This window comes from Strongylocentrotus purpuratus, unplaced genomic scaffold (assembly GCF_000002235.5).
Source record: "Strongylocentrotus purpuratus isolate Spur 01 unplaced genomic scaffold, Spur_5.0 spur5_scaffold_6, whole genome shotgun sequence".
In the NCBI taxonomy this organism is placed as follows: Eukaryota; Metazoa; Echinodermata; class Echinoidea; order Camarodonta; family Strongylocentrotidae; genus Strongylocentrotus; species Strongylocentrotus purpuratus.
Genome location: NW_022145612.1, coordinates 25391233 through 25404728, shown reverse-complemented (window position 1 = coordinate 25404728; position 13496 = coordinate 25391233). Strand labels below are relative to the sequence as shown.

Genomic DNA, 13496 nt, shown 5'->3' with positions numbered 1-13496 from the left:
ATTTGTACCCCGGCGGATGACTGGAGCTGAAGCTGGATCAATGGTCTAGGCCTAGACTAGACTCAATCGTTTATTTCAAGAAGTTGATAAATGGATTAGACTCTAAATGCAAAATGGATCAACTTCAACGGGCAGAAATCACCCTTCTTCAAAGTTTACAGCAAACTTTTCCCGATCTTGAGACGCCGATGTTAGCCATATCTCGTTTTGGAGCCCCACGAAATGCCTTTCTTCTGTGTTTTCCAATTGCATTTTGTTTTTTCGGCGCCAGATCGGGATTGCAAGTTTTGTGGGTTGCCGTGATATCTGAATGGTTGAATTCTGTGCTGAAATGGTAATTTTTCTAAGGAATGGCATGGCATGCAAACTTGGCTTAGCATATTAATTTGGGAATTTGTATTCCAACATCTTTATTATTTCTATGCCTGTACAGTCTGATTGTTAAGTGACCGAGTGAAGGAGTGAGAGATAAATTGGTAGACTAGTCTAGACATTTCATTTTCACTAGACCCCTAATTTCAGGTTGGTTGAAATTAATTACTTTTTAATTTTAGCCTTGGCCTGGCAGCTGGCTTAATTAGTAACTTAACTTCTTAAGGGGTTAAGGGCTTAAGCCTTAACTTAACTTGATATTGATATACCATTACCTTAATTGGCACCAATGGCCATACCCCTCACCCCTGCATATTACAAGAGAGGCTGGTAAACAAAACTTAAAATGTGTCGAAATCACCCTCCTAATTTCTCCGAGTTCCACACACACCCGACGAACATTGCACACTAGCTTCAGAGTTCACTAGTAGTATACTCTTTACTACTTCAGTTTTTTCTCGTACAAAGCCCTTTCAAATTCGGTCAAGAATTTAACAAAAAATAGACCTAGATCTAGATCTATTATGAGATTTTGATACCCGGAGTGATATTATTAATTGCTCACCTTCCATGTGTCCCTGATGATAATATTAAAGTTGAGTCCTGATTTACATTACTAACTAGATGGAATTCGACTGCGCGCAGTCGAAAATGATGCCTCCGTCATAGAGCAATTTTACAAACCAAAACAGAAGAAATTTTTCAAATTCAAGTTCAATTATAATCCATTGACAGGTCCTCAGAATATCGTGATTACAAGCAATTTCTCATATACATATATGACCCTTTGATCTTTGACCTCATGACCCTAAAATCTACTCAGTTCATTGGCTCTGCAAGATGTCCCGAGTTAAATAGTAATTCATCTGTCAGTTCTAATGAGAATGCGTTCACAAGCTAATTTTGCATACATAATGAGCCCATGACCTTGGACCTTATGAACCAAGAATCTACTCGGTTCATTGGCTCTGCAAGTAACATACATGACCTAATTTTGGCAGGAATCCATCGATCGGTTCTTATGATAACGCGATCACGAGCTGTTTTTGCATACATAATGTGCGCTGTGGCCTTTGACCTTTGACCTCATGACCCCCTAAATCTAATCAGTTCATCGGCTCTGCAAGTAACACACATGACCTAAGTTTGGCAGCAATCCATTAATCGGTTCTTGAGATAACGCGATCACAAGCTGTTTTTGCATACATAATGTGCGCTGTGACCTTTGACCTCGTGACCCCAAAATCTAATCAGTTCATTGGCTCTGCAAGTAACATACATGACCTAAGTTTGGCAGCAATCCATCAAATGGTTCTTGAGATAACGCGATCACGAGCTGTTTTTGCACACATAATGAGCCCTGTGACCTTTGACCTTTAACCTCGTGACCCCAAAATCTAATCAGTTCATTGGCTCTGCACGATACATACATGACCAAAGTTTGGCAGCAATCCATCAATCGGTTCATCAGATAACGCGATCACGAACTGTTTTTGCATACCTAATGAGCCCTGTGACCTTTGACCTTTGACCTTGTGACCCCAAAATCTAATCAGTTCATTGGCTTTGCAAGATACATACATGACCAAAGTTTGGCAGGAATCCATAAATCGGTTCTTCAGATAACGCGATCACAAGAACGGGACGTACAGACGTACGTACGTACAGACGTACGTACGGACGGACAACCCGAAAACATAATGCCTCCGGCTACTTCGTAACGGAGGCATAAAAATGCTGACCTAATTAGGCTTAATGCAAAGAGACATGGTAGGTCTATACACAATAAAGCTGTTTTTGTGTTGCCAATTTGATACATTCTTTACGATAATAGCTATTATTACCCGTATCAGACATCTGAGCTGGTCATTTACAAAACCGTATTGCCCTAGTTTTCACTAGCAGTGGGAACGGAGGGGTATATTCTTTGTATTTTCCTTGGTCTCCCTGCGCGTATTGACTTTGCGTGTAGAGATGAGTGAAAATATACCTTGGTATTTTCCACGGTCTCGCATCCAGGCATCTCTTATTGACCGCGCCGTATTGTTTCATTTTCACTGCGCATCTATTATGCGTACGAGAACCTACGCGCTTTGCGCGCACTCTATTGTGACGTAATAATCACACCAAATGCACACTGTTTGCAGTGTATCCAAAATTTTGTCAAGCACTGGATGCACAGTGCTGGTTTGACAAAGTTTGTTCAGTTCTTGAGATTGTCATGGTGGATTTCTGTATTTGCTCTAGATGTCTGATTTGGATAACAATAAAAATATTGACTGGCTTTACTTTCGGGGGATATCAGAAATATTGACTGCGCTAAGACCATATTGCCCTCGTCTTTCGACTCGGGGCAATATGATCTGAGCTTGGTCAATATATCTGATATACCCCTCAAGGCCAATCAATATTATATAATTAGTTTAGTATACGAATTTGCTCGCATGCAGTTCGCCGAAATTTAGCGAATTCTGTGCGCACATCTTCATATATTTATGTCTTTGTGTATATTTACTATTATACAATGCAGGTTGATGATAGGACAGCGTCCCTATTGGTGGGTCATGGAGAGTAATGTTTACACCGGTGAAGAACGTCCATTCCTGAAACAGTTCAAGATAACTTGTGAAACAGGACCAGGTGAGATGGTGAAGTACAGGATTGAATACATGATGTACATGTATGTGAAAAATAGACAGAAAATTCTGTCTCTTTCGTTCGTCAGCCTCTTATTTGGGTAGGGTCGGCTCCTCACTTTAGAGACAGTAAAATACAACTCTGTGTTGAAAATCTTGCAGCCGTATTCTACTGTTACTGGCTCACTGCTAACAAATGACATCATCTTTTGACATTTTTTGTGAGCAGTGAATACGGCTGCAAGATTTCCAACACAGAGTTGTATTTTTACCCATAATTTTCTGAAAAAGGACCATTAAACGCATTATACAGTCAAGCTAGTAAGTGGAACCGATGTACATGTATTTTAGCCTAGATCTAGGCCTAAATATTTGAAATAACGAGAGTATAAATGCATTGGATATGCACCCGCTAAAATCAAATTTTAGTGCAAAAAAAAACTGCAAACCTTATGGTCGGCTTCTGTCTCTAGGCTAATGAATGAAAGAGACAGAATTTTCAGTCTATGTGGAAACGTACAATGGAAACTAAGAAACATTAAAGAAGACTAATTGATGAGATTGTTCTCTTCCTCACTTAGATTGAAAGTCTTTTCCCTGTGCTCCAAACCAGCAGTGATTATTGTAAAATGTTGGACAATGTTCACAAGTTCTTAAGCAAATGTTATTATCTAAGGATTGATTTTGTCTTGTTTAGGGATCAACTTCAAACTTAACAAATCATCTACATGGAAAGGAACATTTTTTATTGTGTGGTCTTTGGGTCAAATGTCAAATGTGTCAGTTCATGACACAAGCATTAATCCCACACATGGACCTAGTATCTTTCAAATTCAAAATTACTATAAGCATTAAGCAAGTAGTTGAAGTATATTGCTATATTCGCCAACTTATATACAGTGTAGAGTCATATATATATATATTGTAGTATATTGCCTCTTTGTGGTTTCATACGTTTAAAGATAAAGACCAATTCTGGTCATGCGATTGCATTGTGAAAGAAACGTTGTGGAATCGATCAGAAAAGGTTGATCATCTAGCATATAAGTATTGGTGTGTACTGCAAGGTTCTGGAATCATTGAAATGAAAAGAAATTTGGCCAAGTCTTAGTAAAGTTACAAGCAGTGTACACAGGAAGATGTATATGGGACTACGCGACACGTCCAGATAGATGTAATAATTTACCAAATATATCAATTAGTAGGCGGTTTCCTGGCAAAATTTGTATCATCTCGTATTAGTCAAAACATATTCTTTCACATGTTTAGTAATAAGAGCTTCCATTTCATTTTTTGAAAGGGGTCGTTTCCAAAACTGGTTTATACCTTTAAGTCTTTTATATCATGTGCAAAATTATATTTATAAAAAAAAAAAATCCTAGTTGTAGACCACCATGTTTGCTCTTCTTTCTCTGTAGGTTGTCCTTCTGGCCATGCTATGGTCGCAGCATCTGTTTGGTTTGTCTTTGTGGCATCTCTCAATGAATACATCATGTCTGAGGTGAGAAGTGTCCAACGTGCCAAGAAAGCGACCAGGATCACCTGGACAATCTACAGCCTTTTTATAGTGCTCGTATGTGTTTCCAGGGTCTACACAGCAACTCATTTCCCTCATCAAGTTATCCTGGGTGCATTAACTGGTAAGTTAATTAGTTCAAAGCAGTCCTTAGGGTAGTTAGAAAAAACCATTAGAGAAGAAGATATGATAGTATCCAGCCTCACTTGTAATGGGTGGATGCTGACGACAGGAAGGCTTAGAGAAAGGACATGATGTAAATTAAACATCCATCTGCACACTGGGGAAAACAGACATCAAATGATCATGGTAATTAGTATACCCCCCCCCCCCCCAAAAAAAAAAAAAGACACAGAAAGAATAGACCAAATATATTCTCATGAATTATATATGAACGAAGTTTATCATCTTTTATGACAAATTGGAAATGTATCTTATGGTTAGCCATTTGATCTTTGTCTTGAGAGATATTATTTTTCTACCTTGTTAGCTGAAAGGATGAAGCACAAAGAAAGACATTTTCTCTATGTTCATGATCATTTTTTATCATAGATATTGCAGTTTCTTCTATCAATTAAGTTTATACAGAGGCCGTATTCTGAAAACTATGTTATCTGCTTTAACACACTCTTCTTGCACGGAACGAAAACTTTTCATTCATGCTTGCACAGATGTCCCTTTTAACTTAATGTCAATGCAACCTGCTTTGTGGAGACATTAAACAATGACTTGTCCTTATTTTTGCTTTGTGATGACATTTAACGTTACCGTTTTAATGTTTGTTTTTTGTCTATATCATTTCAGCAGTGCTGCTCACTCCCTACCATTCTCTTATATCTTGTCTTTGTACTCAGGAATAATAGTGGCAGCAGAGACCAGAAAATTATCTGTGGAAAACTATGGATTTGGTACCTACTTTCTAGGAGGATTGTTCGTCCTTGTTTCAATCTTCTTAGAATACTACCTGATAAGTCTCGTTGGTCTTGATCCTGGCTGGTCTATGAAACTTGCTTTAAAACGCTGTGTGTATCGGGAATGGGTTCACATGGACACCACGCTCTTCTATGCTATTTCCAGGGACGTTGGTGCGTTCTTCTTCGCTGGAATGATGTGCAGTTGCTTGACGGTGAAGTATGATCGGGTGAGGGGGCAGTTTGCAAAGAAACTGACTGCAACTCTCTTAACTGTAGCTGCTGCACACGTCATAGAGAGCATGTACGTTCCCAGGGGATATGTCATATTGTTCTACATATTAGGTGCATTAAAATATGGACTAGTGTCAATCAGTACTGTCGGACTCAACCAAGCTGTATCCAGTTACGGTAGTCAAAACCAGAATTTATGACAGCTGTAAGTAGCAGTTTGGCCTTTGTTGAATTATTTACCATTTGTTCGTTGTGATTTGGGAACTTTGCCTTTTTATATTGTTAAAATATCTTTGGCTTTCTGTATATGGTTTAATGTTAAAGTCATTTCTATGTTTGGTCAATGGAGCTGCAATTAGTATATTCATGGAGAGAAAAAAAAGAGTAAAAACATAAATTATACTTCTTGGCCACTGTCATGATGTAATCTACACTACAGTAAGCATTTTGTATGTTTTGTATACTTTGTAATCCATTTTAGATCACATCTTTTGATATTAGTGTAATAAATCTCACTGAAGCACTAAAAGTAAATTTCAAAGATATCACTCTTTGATCATTGCTTAGAGGTACATTTTCCAGAGGAACTTCAAAATATGGACTAGATACCTGCAAAGATTCTTTGACAGAATTTGTATGTATACTAAAGAAAAGATGTTTCAGGATTAAGATATGATATGGAGGACTAGAAAAAATGAGATTTGTTAAAATTTTGTTTACTATCCCATTGTACCCATTCAGTTAGTACATACAGATCAAGATGAGTAAAGAATATCTTAGTGCATGCAATTTTAGTTCAAGATTTGTTTTCTTCTTATATGGAAGGATTTAAGTGCCAGTGGAATTATTACCTCTGACATATGCAAAATGAAAATTCTGGTTCTATTTTGATTCTGCACATACAGTGTATTACCCTTGTCATTTTGGTGCTTATGTTTGTATTTACCTACTCCTGTGTTCATTTGAAAAAGTATAGATTTCTAAAACATTTTTTTTCTTCTTCAATCTGGTGAAAATTGTATTTCTTCTTTTCCTTTTATGTTCTCTCTCTCTCTCTCTCTCTCTCTCTCTAACACACACATATGTACACAAACAGGGTATTTGTGTGCATTGTGTGCATTGAAAGAGAGAGGTCTCTCTTTCTCTTTATCTTTTGCTCTCTTCCCCTCTTTCTCCATACACATGTACACTCACATGCACACACACCCTCACTTTCTCTCCCCCTTTTCTCTCTCTTTCTCTCTTCCTCTCTTCCCTCCCCCTCTTCACTGTACATGCAATTCAGATAATACACAGCAGCTTAGACTAATGTACAGTACATGTAACTCGGGAGAGCTCTAAAAAAAAACTAGGGAAAAAATTAACCATATGGAAAATGGAAAGCTTGAGGTTTATTCTGTGTATTCCCTCATGTACCGGTATGTACTTTTCTAAATGGTTAAATTAAAGGTACAGTATCATTTTGTGTGTGTGTGTGTGCATAAGTCAAATAGTTGGTTTGTGGGCATTAATCTAAAAACTGCCTGAAAAGCTTAGTGGAAAGATGAAGATACATGCAGGCTGAGGGAGTTGCCCCTTGTTTGTATTTCTTTGGTTTCTAATGCGTCTCATGAAATTACTTGACAGATTTTGACATTTTAATGTCAAACAGTTGCTGGATGTCTCCCCTTTTTTCTTCTTTTGAATTTTTCAATTTCATCACACGCCCCCCCCCCCCCACTGTAATATTAACATACCTTCAAGGGAGATTTATGTCCATCTGTTGTGTCATGGGGGGGGGGGGTATCTGTAAAGTTCCTGAAATGTTTCTGTAATGTTAATGGTTGTTGACATGTTACGAAGTACTAAATGTGTTGGATGAAAGCACAAGACTTTCTTGTTATATGTGTACTGCATTGCCAGTCACTTAATTGCTTTGAAATTCCATTGTTCTCTTATGATTTGTGTAGCTTCTGAATCTGAAAACATGAATTATATGTACTATTGCAACTCATTAAAATGTGGCATTATTGTGCACTTGCCTTTCAAAAGCAGTCGTATCAATTCTTGTGTGGTGTTGCCATGCGTAATATGAGGCAGTAGACAGGTGATCCTAAAGTTATTGAGTACTAGATGGCTTGCATTAATTTATGCAGATACCTATTGCAACTAAAACAGAATGCTCTAGGCAACCAAACAGAGTTATGATGAATGATTTATATGCCCAACTAAACTGACAAATGCTAAGTGGAAAGCATGTACAATTAATTAGACAGAAGAGATAATGTGCATCCGTTCTGTTCACATAGTTGGTAGCCAGCTTGCACATGTATCCTTGATAATGCTATTGATGTGCACCAATGGAAAAAGGAGAGGAGAGGAGAGGAGAGGAGAGAGATAGCATTGGATAAAAACTGTCTATGAGAGAAATGGATGAAGAGGGGAGTACTAGTATAGAGGAGAGAGAGATATATATATTTAGAGAGAAATAGAGAGAGAGAGAGAGTGGTGTGGTTTGGTTATAGAACTAAATTTCCAACTGGAAACGCATGGAAAGGCTTTGTGATAACATCCTTTTTAATCAAAGTAAAAGTTCAGGTAAGGAACAAATTCATTTTAGATAATATTTCAGTCAGTATTGACGGCCAAATCGGGGGTTTACAGTACACATACGTGTCCTTGAAAGCTCAATGTTGTGCGCTATAAAAGGAAATGGTGGAGGCCTGAATTTTATGCTTTTCTTTCATACATTTCATTAAATTGCCACTGAAGGAGCATTGTTGCAAAATGATTGTATTATTCATTCCATTTACATATGTCCTCTATTGTTTTTTTGCTGGTAGAGCTCTCTAACCTTGTGGTGAAGGAAAGCATCTCCAGCTGCATTTAAGCTATCAATGTTGTTGCCGTCTAAAAAGAAGTGAAGAAATATGTCCTTCAATAATGAAAAGGTGACATACAGTGTAAGCATATTTTCATCAGCTTTTCTTCTACTTGCATAATCCAATAAGTAAATCAACACAAATCAACTGCGCAATAAGACATAACAGTAATAGTTTTTTTTAAAGAGAGGACGCTTTTATTGCAAGACATGCCTATTTCAAAAACAGTAAGAAATGCAAGAAGTAGGTACAAAGAACACAGACAACAAATGCGTCACACTCACACTGAATAGGGCAGTGAAGTGTGACAAACTTATGTACAGTACATGTTTTGATCTCGGTCATAGATCGTTCATTGTTGTACGTGTGAATGGGTCCATTTTCATTGGGAGGGAGAAAGGCATTTAAATAGAGATATTGAAGATATGCTGTACAAAAATCTCAAGCTATGATATGATTTATAGGCTATATATATAACCTCGTACTTAAAGATGAAGTTGAGTTCTGGTCATGCGATTGCATTGTGACAGAAACGGTGTGGAACCGATCAGAAAAGGCTGATCATCTAGCATAATAGAATTTGTTTGTATTGCAAGGTTCTGGAATCATCAAAATGATAAGAAATTTGGCCAAGTCTTGGTAAAGTTACAAACACTGGTACACAGAAAGATGTATATGGGACTACACGAACACATGGCGTAAAAAGCCGGCCCCCGATTTTTACGATGTTGCATGTATATTTAGAATATGAAGGCATTTGAAGAGACATGCTTTTCAGGGACCATGTCTTAACTGATGTTCTTCCACACTTGCATAATTAGAATGAATAATGCTCACAAATTATTTTACACCTCTTCCCAGAACTCAACTTTCTCTTTAACCTCCTATCACAATGAATATTGCATAAATCTGAAATCAATTTGTTATAGATTTATACAACACATTAGACGGGGGTAATATACCAGAGTTGGTCAATGACGATGTTGTAATATGAACACCACTTGAATTTTGCTTATTGTAATATGGTTTTCACACCAAGTTCTTGTAACAGATGAGATATAATTCACGACAGAGAAATGTCAAATAACTTCTTTTGGTTCATGTGAAAATGAATTTTCTTACATCGGGAACAAGCTTTTTAAAAATCTTTCCACACTTCTTATTTTGTCCTATTTTCAAAAGTGGTGGTATAATTTCACAGACATTAGATATGATTGATAAATAATTAGGAGATAAATAAGATATACATGCATATATTTTGTAATGAATAAACAAATTAATGAATAAACAAACAATCAAAAGTATAGTATATAGAACATTAATAGAATCTGTAGAATTCAAGTCACAAATAAAGCACAACTACACAGTTCAATCACATTTGGCAGTAGAGGATGTTCAGAGCCAGAAGAGCAGTAACGCTGTGTTAAAGAATGAGTTAAGGTCCTTCTGGCTTCAACAGACTATGACAGTGTATGCCCAGCAGAAGGGAGCATATGGATGCATGGACAACCTATGTTCATTGCAGGGAAAATAAATATTCTTCAATGACAGACATGCAACACAGTTCAGTCCAAACATTGTCCATGTTGTTAAAAAACAATATACAAAAAAATGTATAATTACTGGAATCAACTACTGGATATTATCAACTTCTGCCAGGCATACAATAAAATGTTATCATCTAGCTACGATCTAATTAACATGGTAAATCTAAAAAGGAGGAAATGATCTACAGCTACTCACATCTCAGAGTACTTTAAAGATTAAAAAGTACTGATTACAAAGACTTTGTGATGTGTGCCTAATATAAACTTATAGATTGTCAATTTTTCAGTATGAAATAGGAATTATGAAATCACCTTGAGTTTGAATTGAAACTTTCTTGTCTTATGCAACCATGAGTATCATAGGGGTATGACAACCCCCGATTCGTAATTCTTGGTCGGCAAAATTCTATTTTGGGTCCCTTTCGGAGGGTACTTGCATAAGATGATAAACCTTTTACTTTACTAGTAGGAATACATTTCTGCTAAAATCATTGGGAAATTTGGTCTGACATAAAATGGTCTCACGATGCCCATGGAAAAAACAACAACAGGCATTCGATCAAGGAGAGAGACACATCATGCAAAAAATTTCAATATGACTCAGTTATTATATCAACTCAATGTTTTTCTCTCTAACATTTCGTAATATGTATCTGCAGTGTAGTAATATTGAGTTGTACAGTTAAACAAAGATAGATCATAATGTATAGAATAGCGAAATCTGCACTACAGAATAAAGTAAGGTACAGAAAAAAAAAAAAAAGCAAATAAACAGAATACAAACCATAAGCCTGCCACTATTTATATTTCAGACAACATAGTGATGATTCATTAAAATTAACCACTATTTATAATGAGCTCTACAATCTACATCAATCAAAGAATGGAAATTAACAAGAATTAAACTGCCGTGTGCTTCTACAAATAGTCATCATCTGATTCAAAACAAGCAATAGGAAACATAATACTGATAAGGATATGACAACAATTGTAAAAGGCGATATCACAATATTTCACCATCCGAGACCCTATATTGGCACATTTGTCTTGCACACGTTTCAAACACAGGTGATAAAAGAATCAAATTCATAGGACACCTCAAGCTTATTTGGTGGGCAAAAGAAAGCTGAAAGAAGGAAAATTATACCATTGCTTTGCCTTCTATTATTCCTGATCGATTTTCTTGATAAAATTGTACTATAGCAAACTTCAAAAGGTCAAAAAGAAAAATTGACCTGATATCAAGGTGATACAATTTCTTATAGTGGAATGATGCACATGAATTTTGGCAGTCAGTCAAAACAACAGAAACCTACTAAGCATCCATATTAGTATTCAAATGATTGGTCTGTTATTGTCTTTTCTCTTGACAGAAGGTAGTATCAAAGCTATTGAGCCCAGGTGAGTCTGAAAAAGTATGGGACTGGGAAGAAAGAATAACATAAATCTACAAGTCAATGCTGGAACAAATAATCAAAGAAGTTCCAGTCACGGATCACTAAACATGTCATGAACACAAATCATAACATATTGGACTGTGACTGAATTATATTTTGTAGAAAATATACAAATATCTGAGAACAGGGGGGCGTTCCATGAAACAATTAGTCAGTGGTTTTCACCGATTAATATCATTTTCACCGACAATTCTATTGTCACCGACTATTTTCCAGGCCTCTGATAGGTCAAATTTAGTTAGTGCTGACTAAATTCTCGGTAAAAATGATATTAGTCGGTGAAAACCACCGACTAATTGTTTCATGAAACGCCCCCCCAGGAGCCCCCCAGGGGCGTTCATTTTACCTGAAAAGATGATGCTTTCCTAACAGATGGGCTCAAACTCAGACTACGCAACTTTAAATCTATCTTGACATGGATATTCCTTACAAACTTGCAAGCGAGTGCCCTGTTTCATAAAACTTGATATCAGTAACAAATGCTAACATTTCTATGAAAAATTGCCCTCAGTCAATCAAATGCCACGATTTCAGTTGCTCATAACAGTTGTAGTAACTTGTTATTGATAGCAAGCTTCATGAAACAGGACCCTTGTACATAGCTTGATGTTGAATATAACCACAACCATACTGTTTTCATCCCAATAAATATACACCACTGTGTGCACAGAAGAAGGGTATTAGCTTTGGAATTCCTTATACTGGCTGCTTAGTGCCAGAAGGACATCAATTGATATCTTTTTATCACAAGTTGGTACCCTTCTGGATCTCAGCTGACCATGTTACAGTGTATAGGAATTAAGCCCTTCTGTCATGCAAACAACAAAGTAGCAGTAAACCCAAGCAGCATTTAAATGTTTTAGTCGCTCTTCAATTGATTGTTTGCATAAGGATGATCTAAACGATGGAATGTGCTTAATTAGTTCTGGCATTGATCATAATGACTGACAAATATTCAGAATTCACCGCACTGTGGTCATTACCAGTATTCTCCAAAACACAAAAAATGTAATATCGGTATGTATGAAAGTGGTCCTCAAGTTATATTCCACATGAATATGCAACAGAGAGATAGACCGAATATAGTACATTTGTCATCAAAAGCAAACGATAGAAAACTTGTGTTTAAACTCACTTTGACATTCAAATAGATTTCCAGCAGAGTTACTGTACAAGCAGCATGTGACTTCTATATAAAACAAGAGTGATTATAACTCTCAGAAAGGTAACCAAGACCAAAAGTATAAACCTTTGATGTACATATAACTTGTTTAACATATAAAAGCAGCTTTATTGTTATGCTACAGACACATATGACAATGATTACCTGTCTTCATTGGTCCTTCATGTATTTAAAAAAAAACTGAATTTTGTAAAAGTACGAGCACTGACTGAATGCTACATCTGTACCATAAAATATCATCTAAATATCAGAACTGGCCCTTCCCAGAAACAAATTTTGAACAATGAATATTTGATTTTCATTCCAATACCTTCCACCTTTCCACATCACTATTGATAATAAAGTCTTTAGGACAAATTATAATGGCAAGATAGGGCTGGTACTTAGCCAGTCAAATTCTGGACTCATCCCCTTTTTCTTTTGATTGTGCAGTTTCTTTTAAATTTAAAATTGTATATACTTGACCCCTATTCAAGCTGAAAAGTCCTCCATTAAAATTATGACCAAATGCATAAACTAATCAAACTATGTGTGTAAATATAGATTAGATGCAGATACACTGGACAATTAAGAAGCCGTGACATTGTCAATTCCTTGTTTAACAATAATAGGAACACAAATATTAATGTGACAAATTAAACAATAGTGAAATGGTAAAATTGTAAAACTGTAAAATGCATACCATTCATCATTAAATCTTATATTTTAAAGTAATTTTCTGACATAGGTTATCAATGTTAACTTATTGAATTGAACTAAACATGTCAACAGGAAGTTCA

At 36.4% G+C, this 13496-nt stretch overlaps 1 protein-coding gene across 1 annotated transcript; it reads left to right on the top strand.

Moving 5' to 3' along the window:
• Positions 1 to 6749, top strand: LOC587212 (glucose-6-phosphatase 3). The gene is made up of 4 exons (XM_011677516.2): positions 1 to 334; positions 2903 to 3012; positions 4427 to 4648; positions 5379 to 6749. Exons 1-4 carry the CDS (start codon positions 114 to 116, stop codon positions 5867 to 5869), a joined length of 1044 nt encoding a protein of 347 aa, XP_011675818.2. The 5' UTR covers positions 1 to 113; the 3' UTR covers positions 5870 to 6749.
• Positions 6750 to 13496: the final 6747 nt, after the last annotated feature.

Bases quoted from the DNA above. Each gene is read 5' to 3' on its own strand.
- LOC587212 (XM_011677516.2), top strand. From the start codon at position 114: ATGGATCAACTTCAACGGGCAGAAATCACCCTTCTTCAAAGTTTACAG. The intron at 3,013-4,426 runs GTGAGATGGTGA...CTTTCTCTGTAG, and splicing joins AACTTGTGAAACAGGACCAG to GTTGTCCTTCTGGCCATGCT. The intron at 4,649-5,378 runs GTAAGTTAATTA...CTTTGTACTCAG, and splicing joins TATCCTGGGTGCATTAACTG to GAATAATAGTGGCAGCAGAG.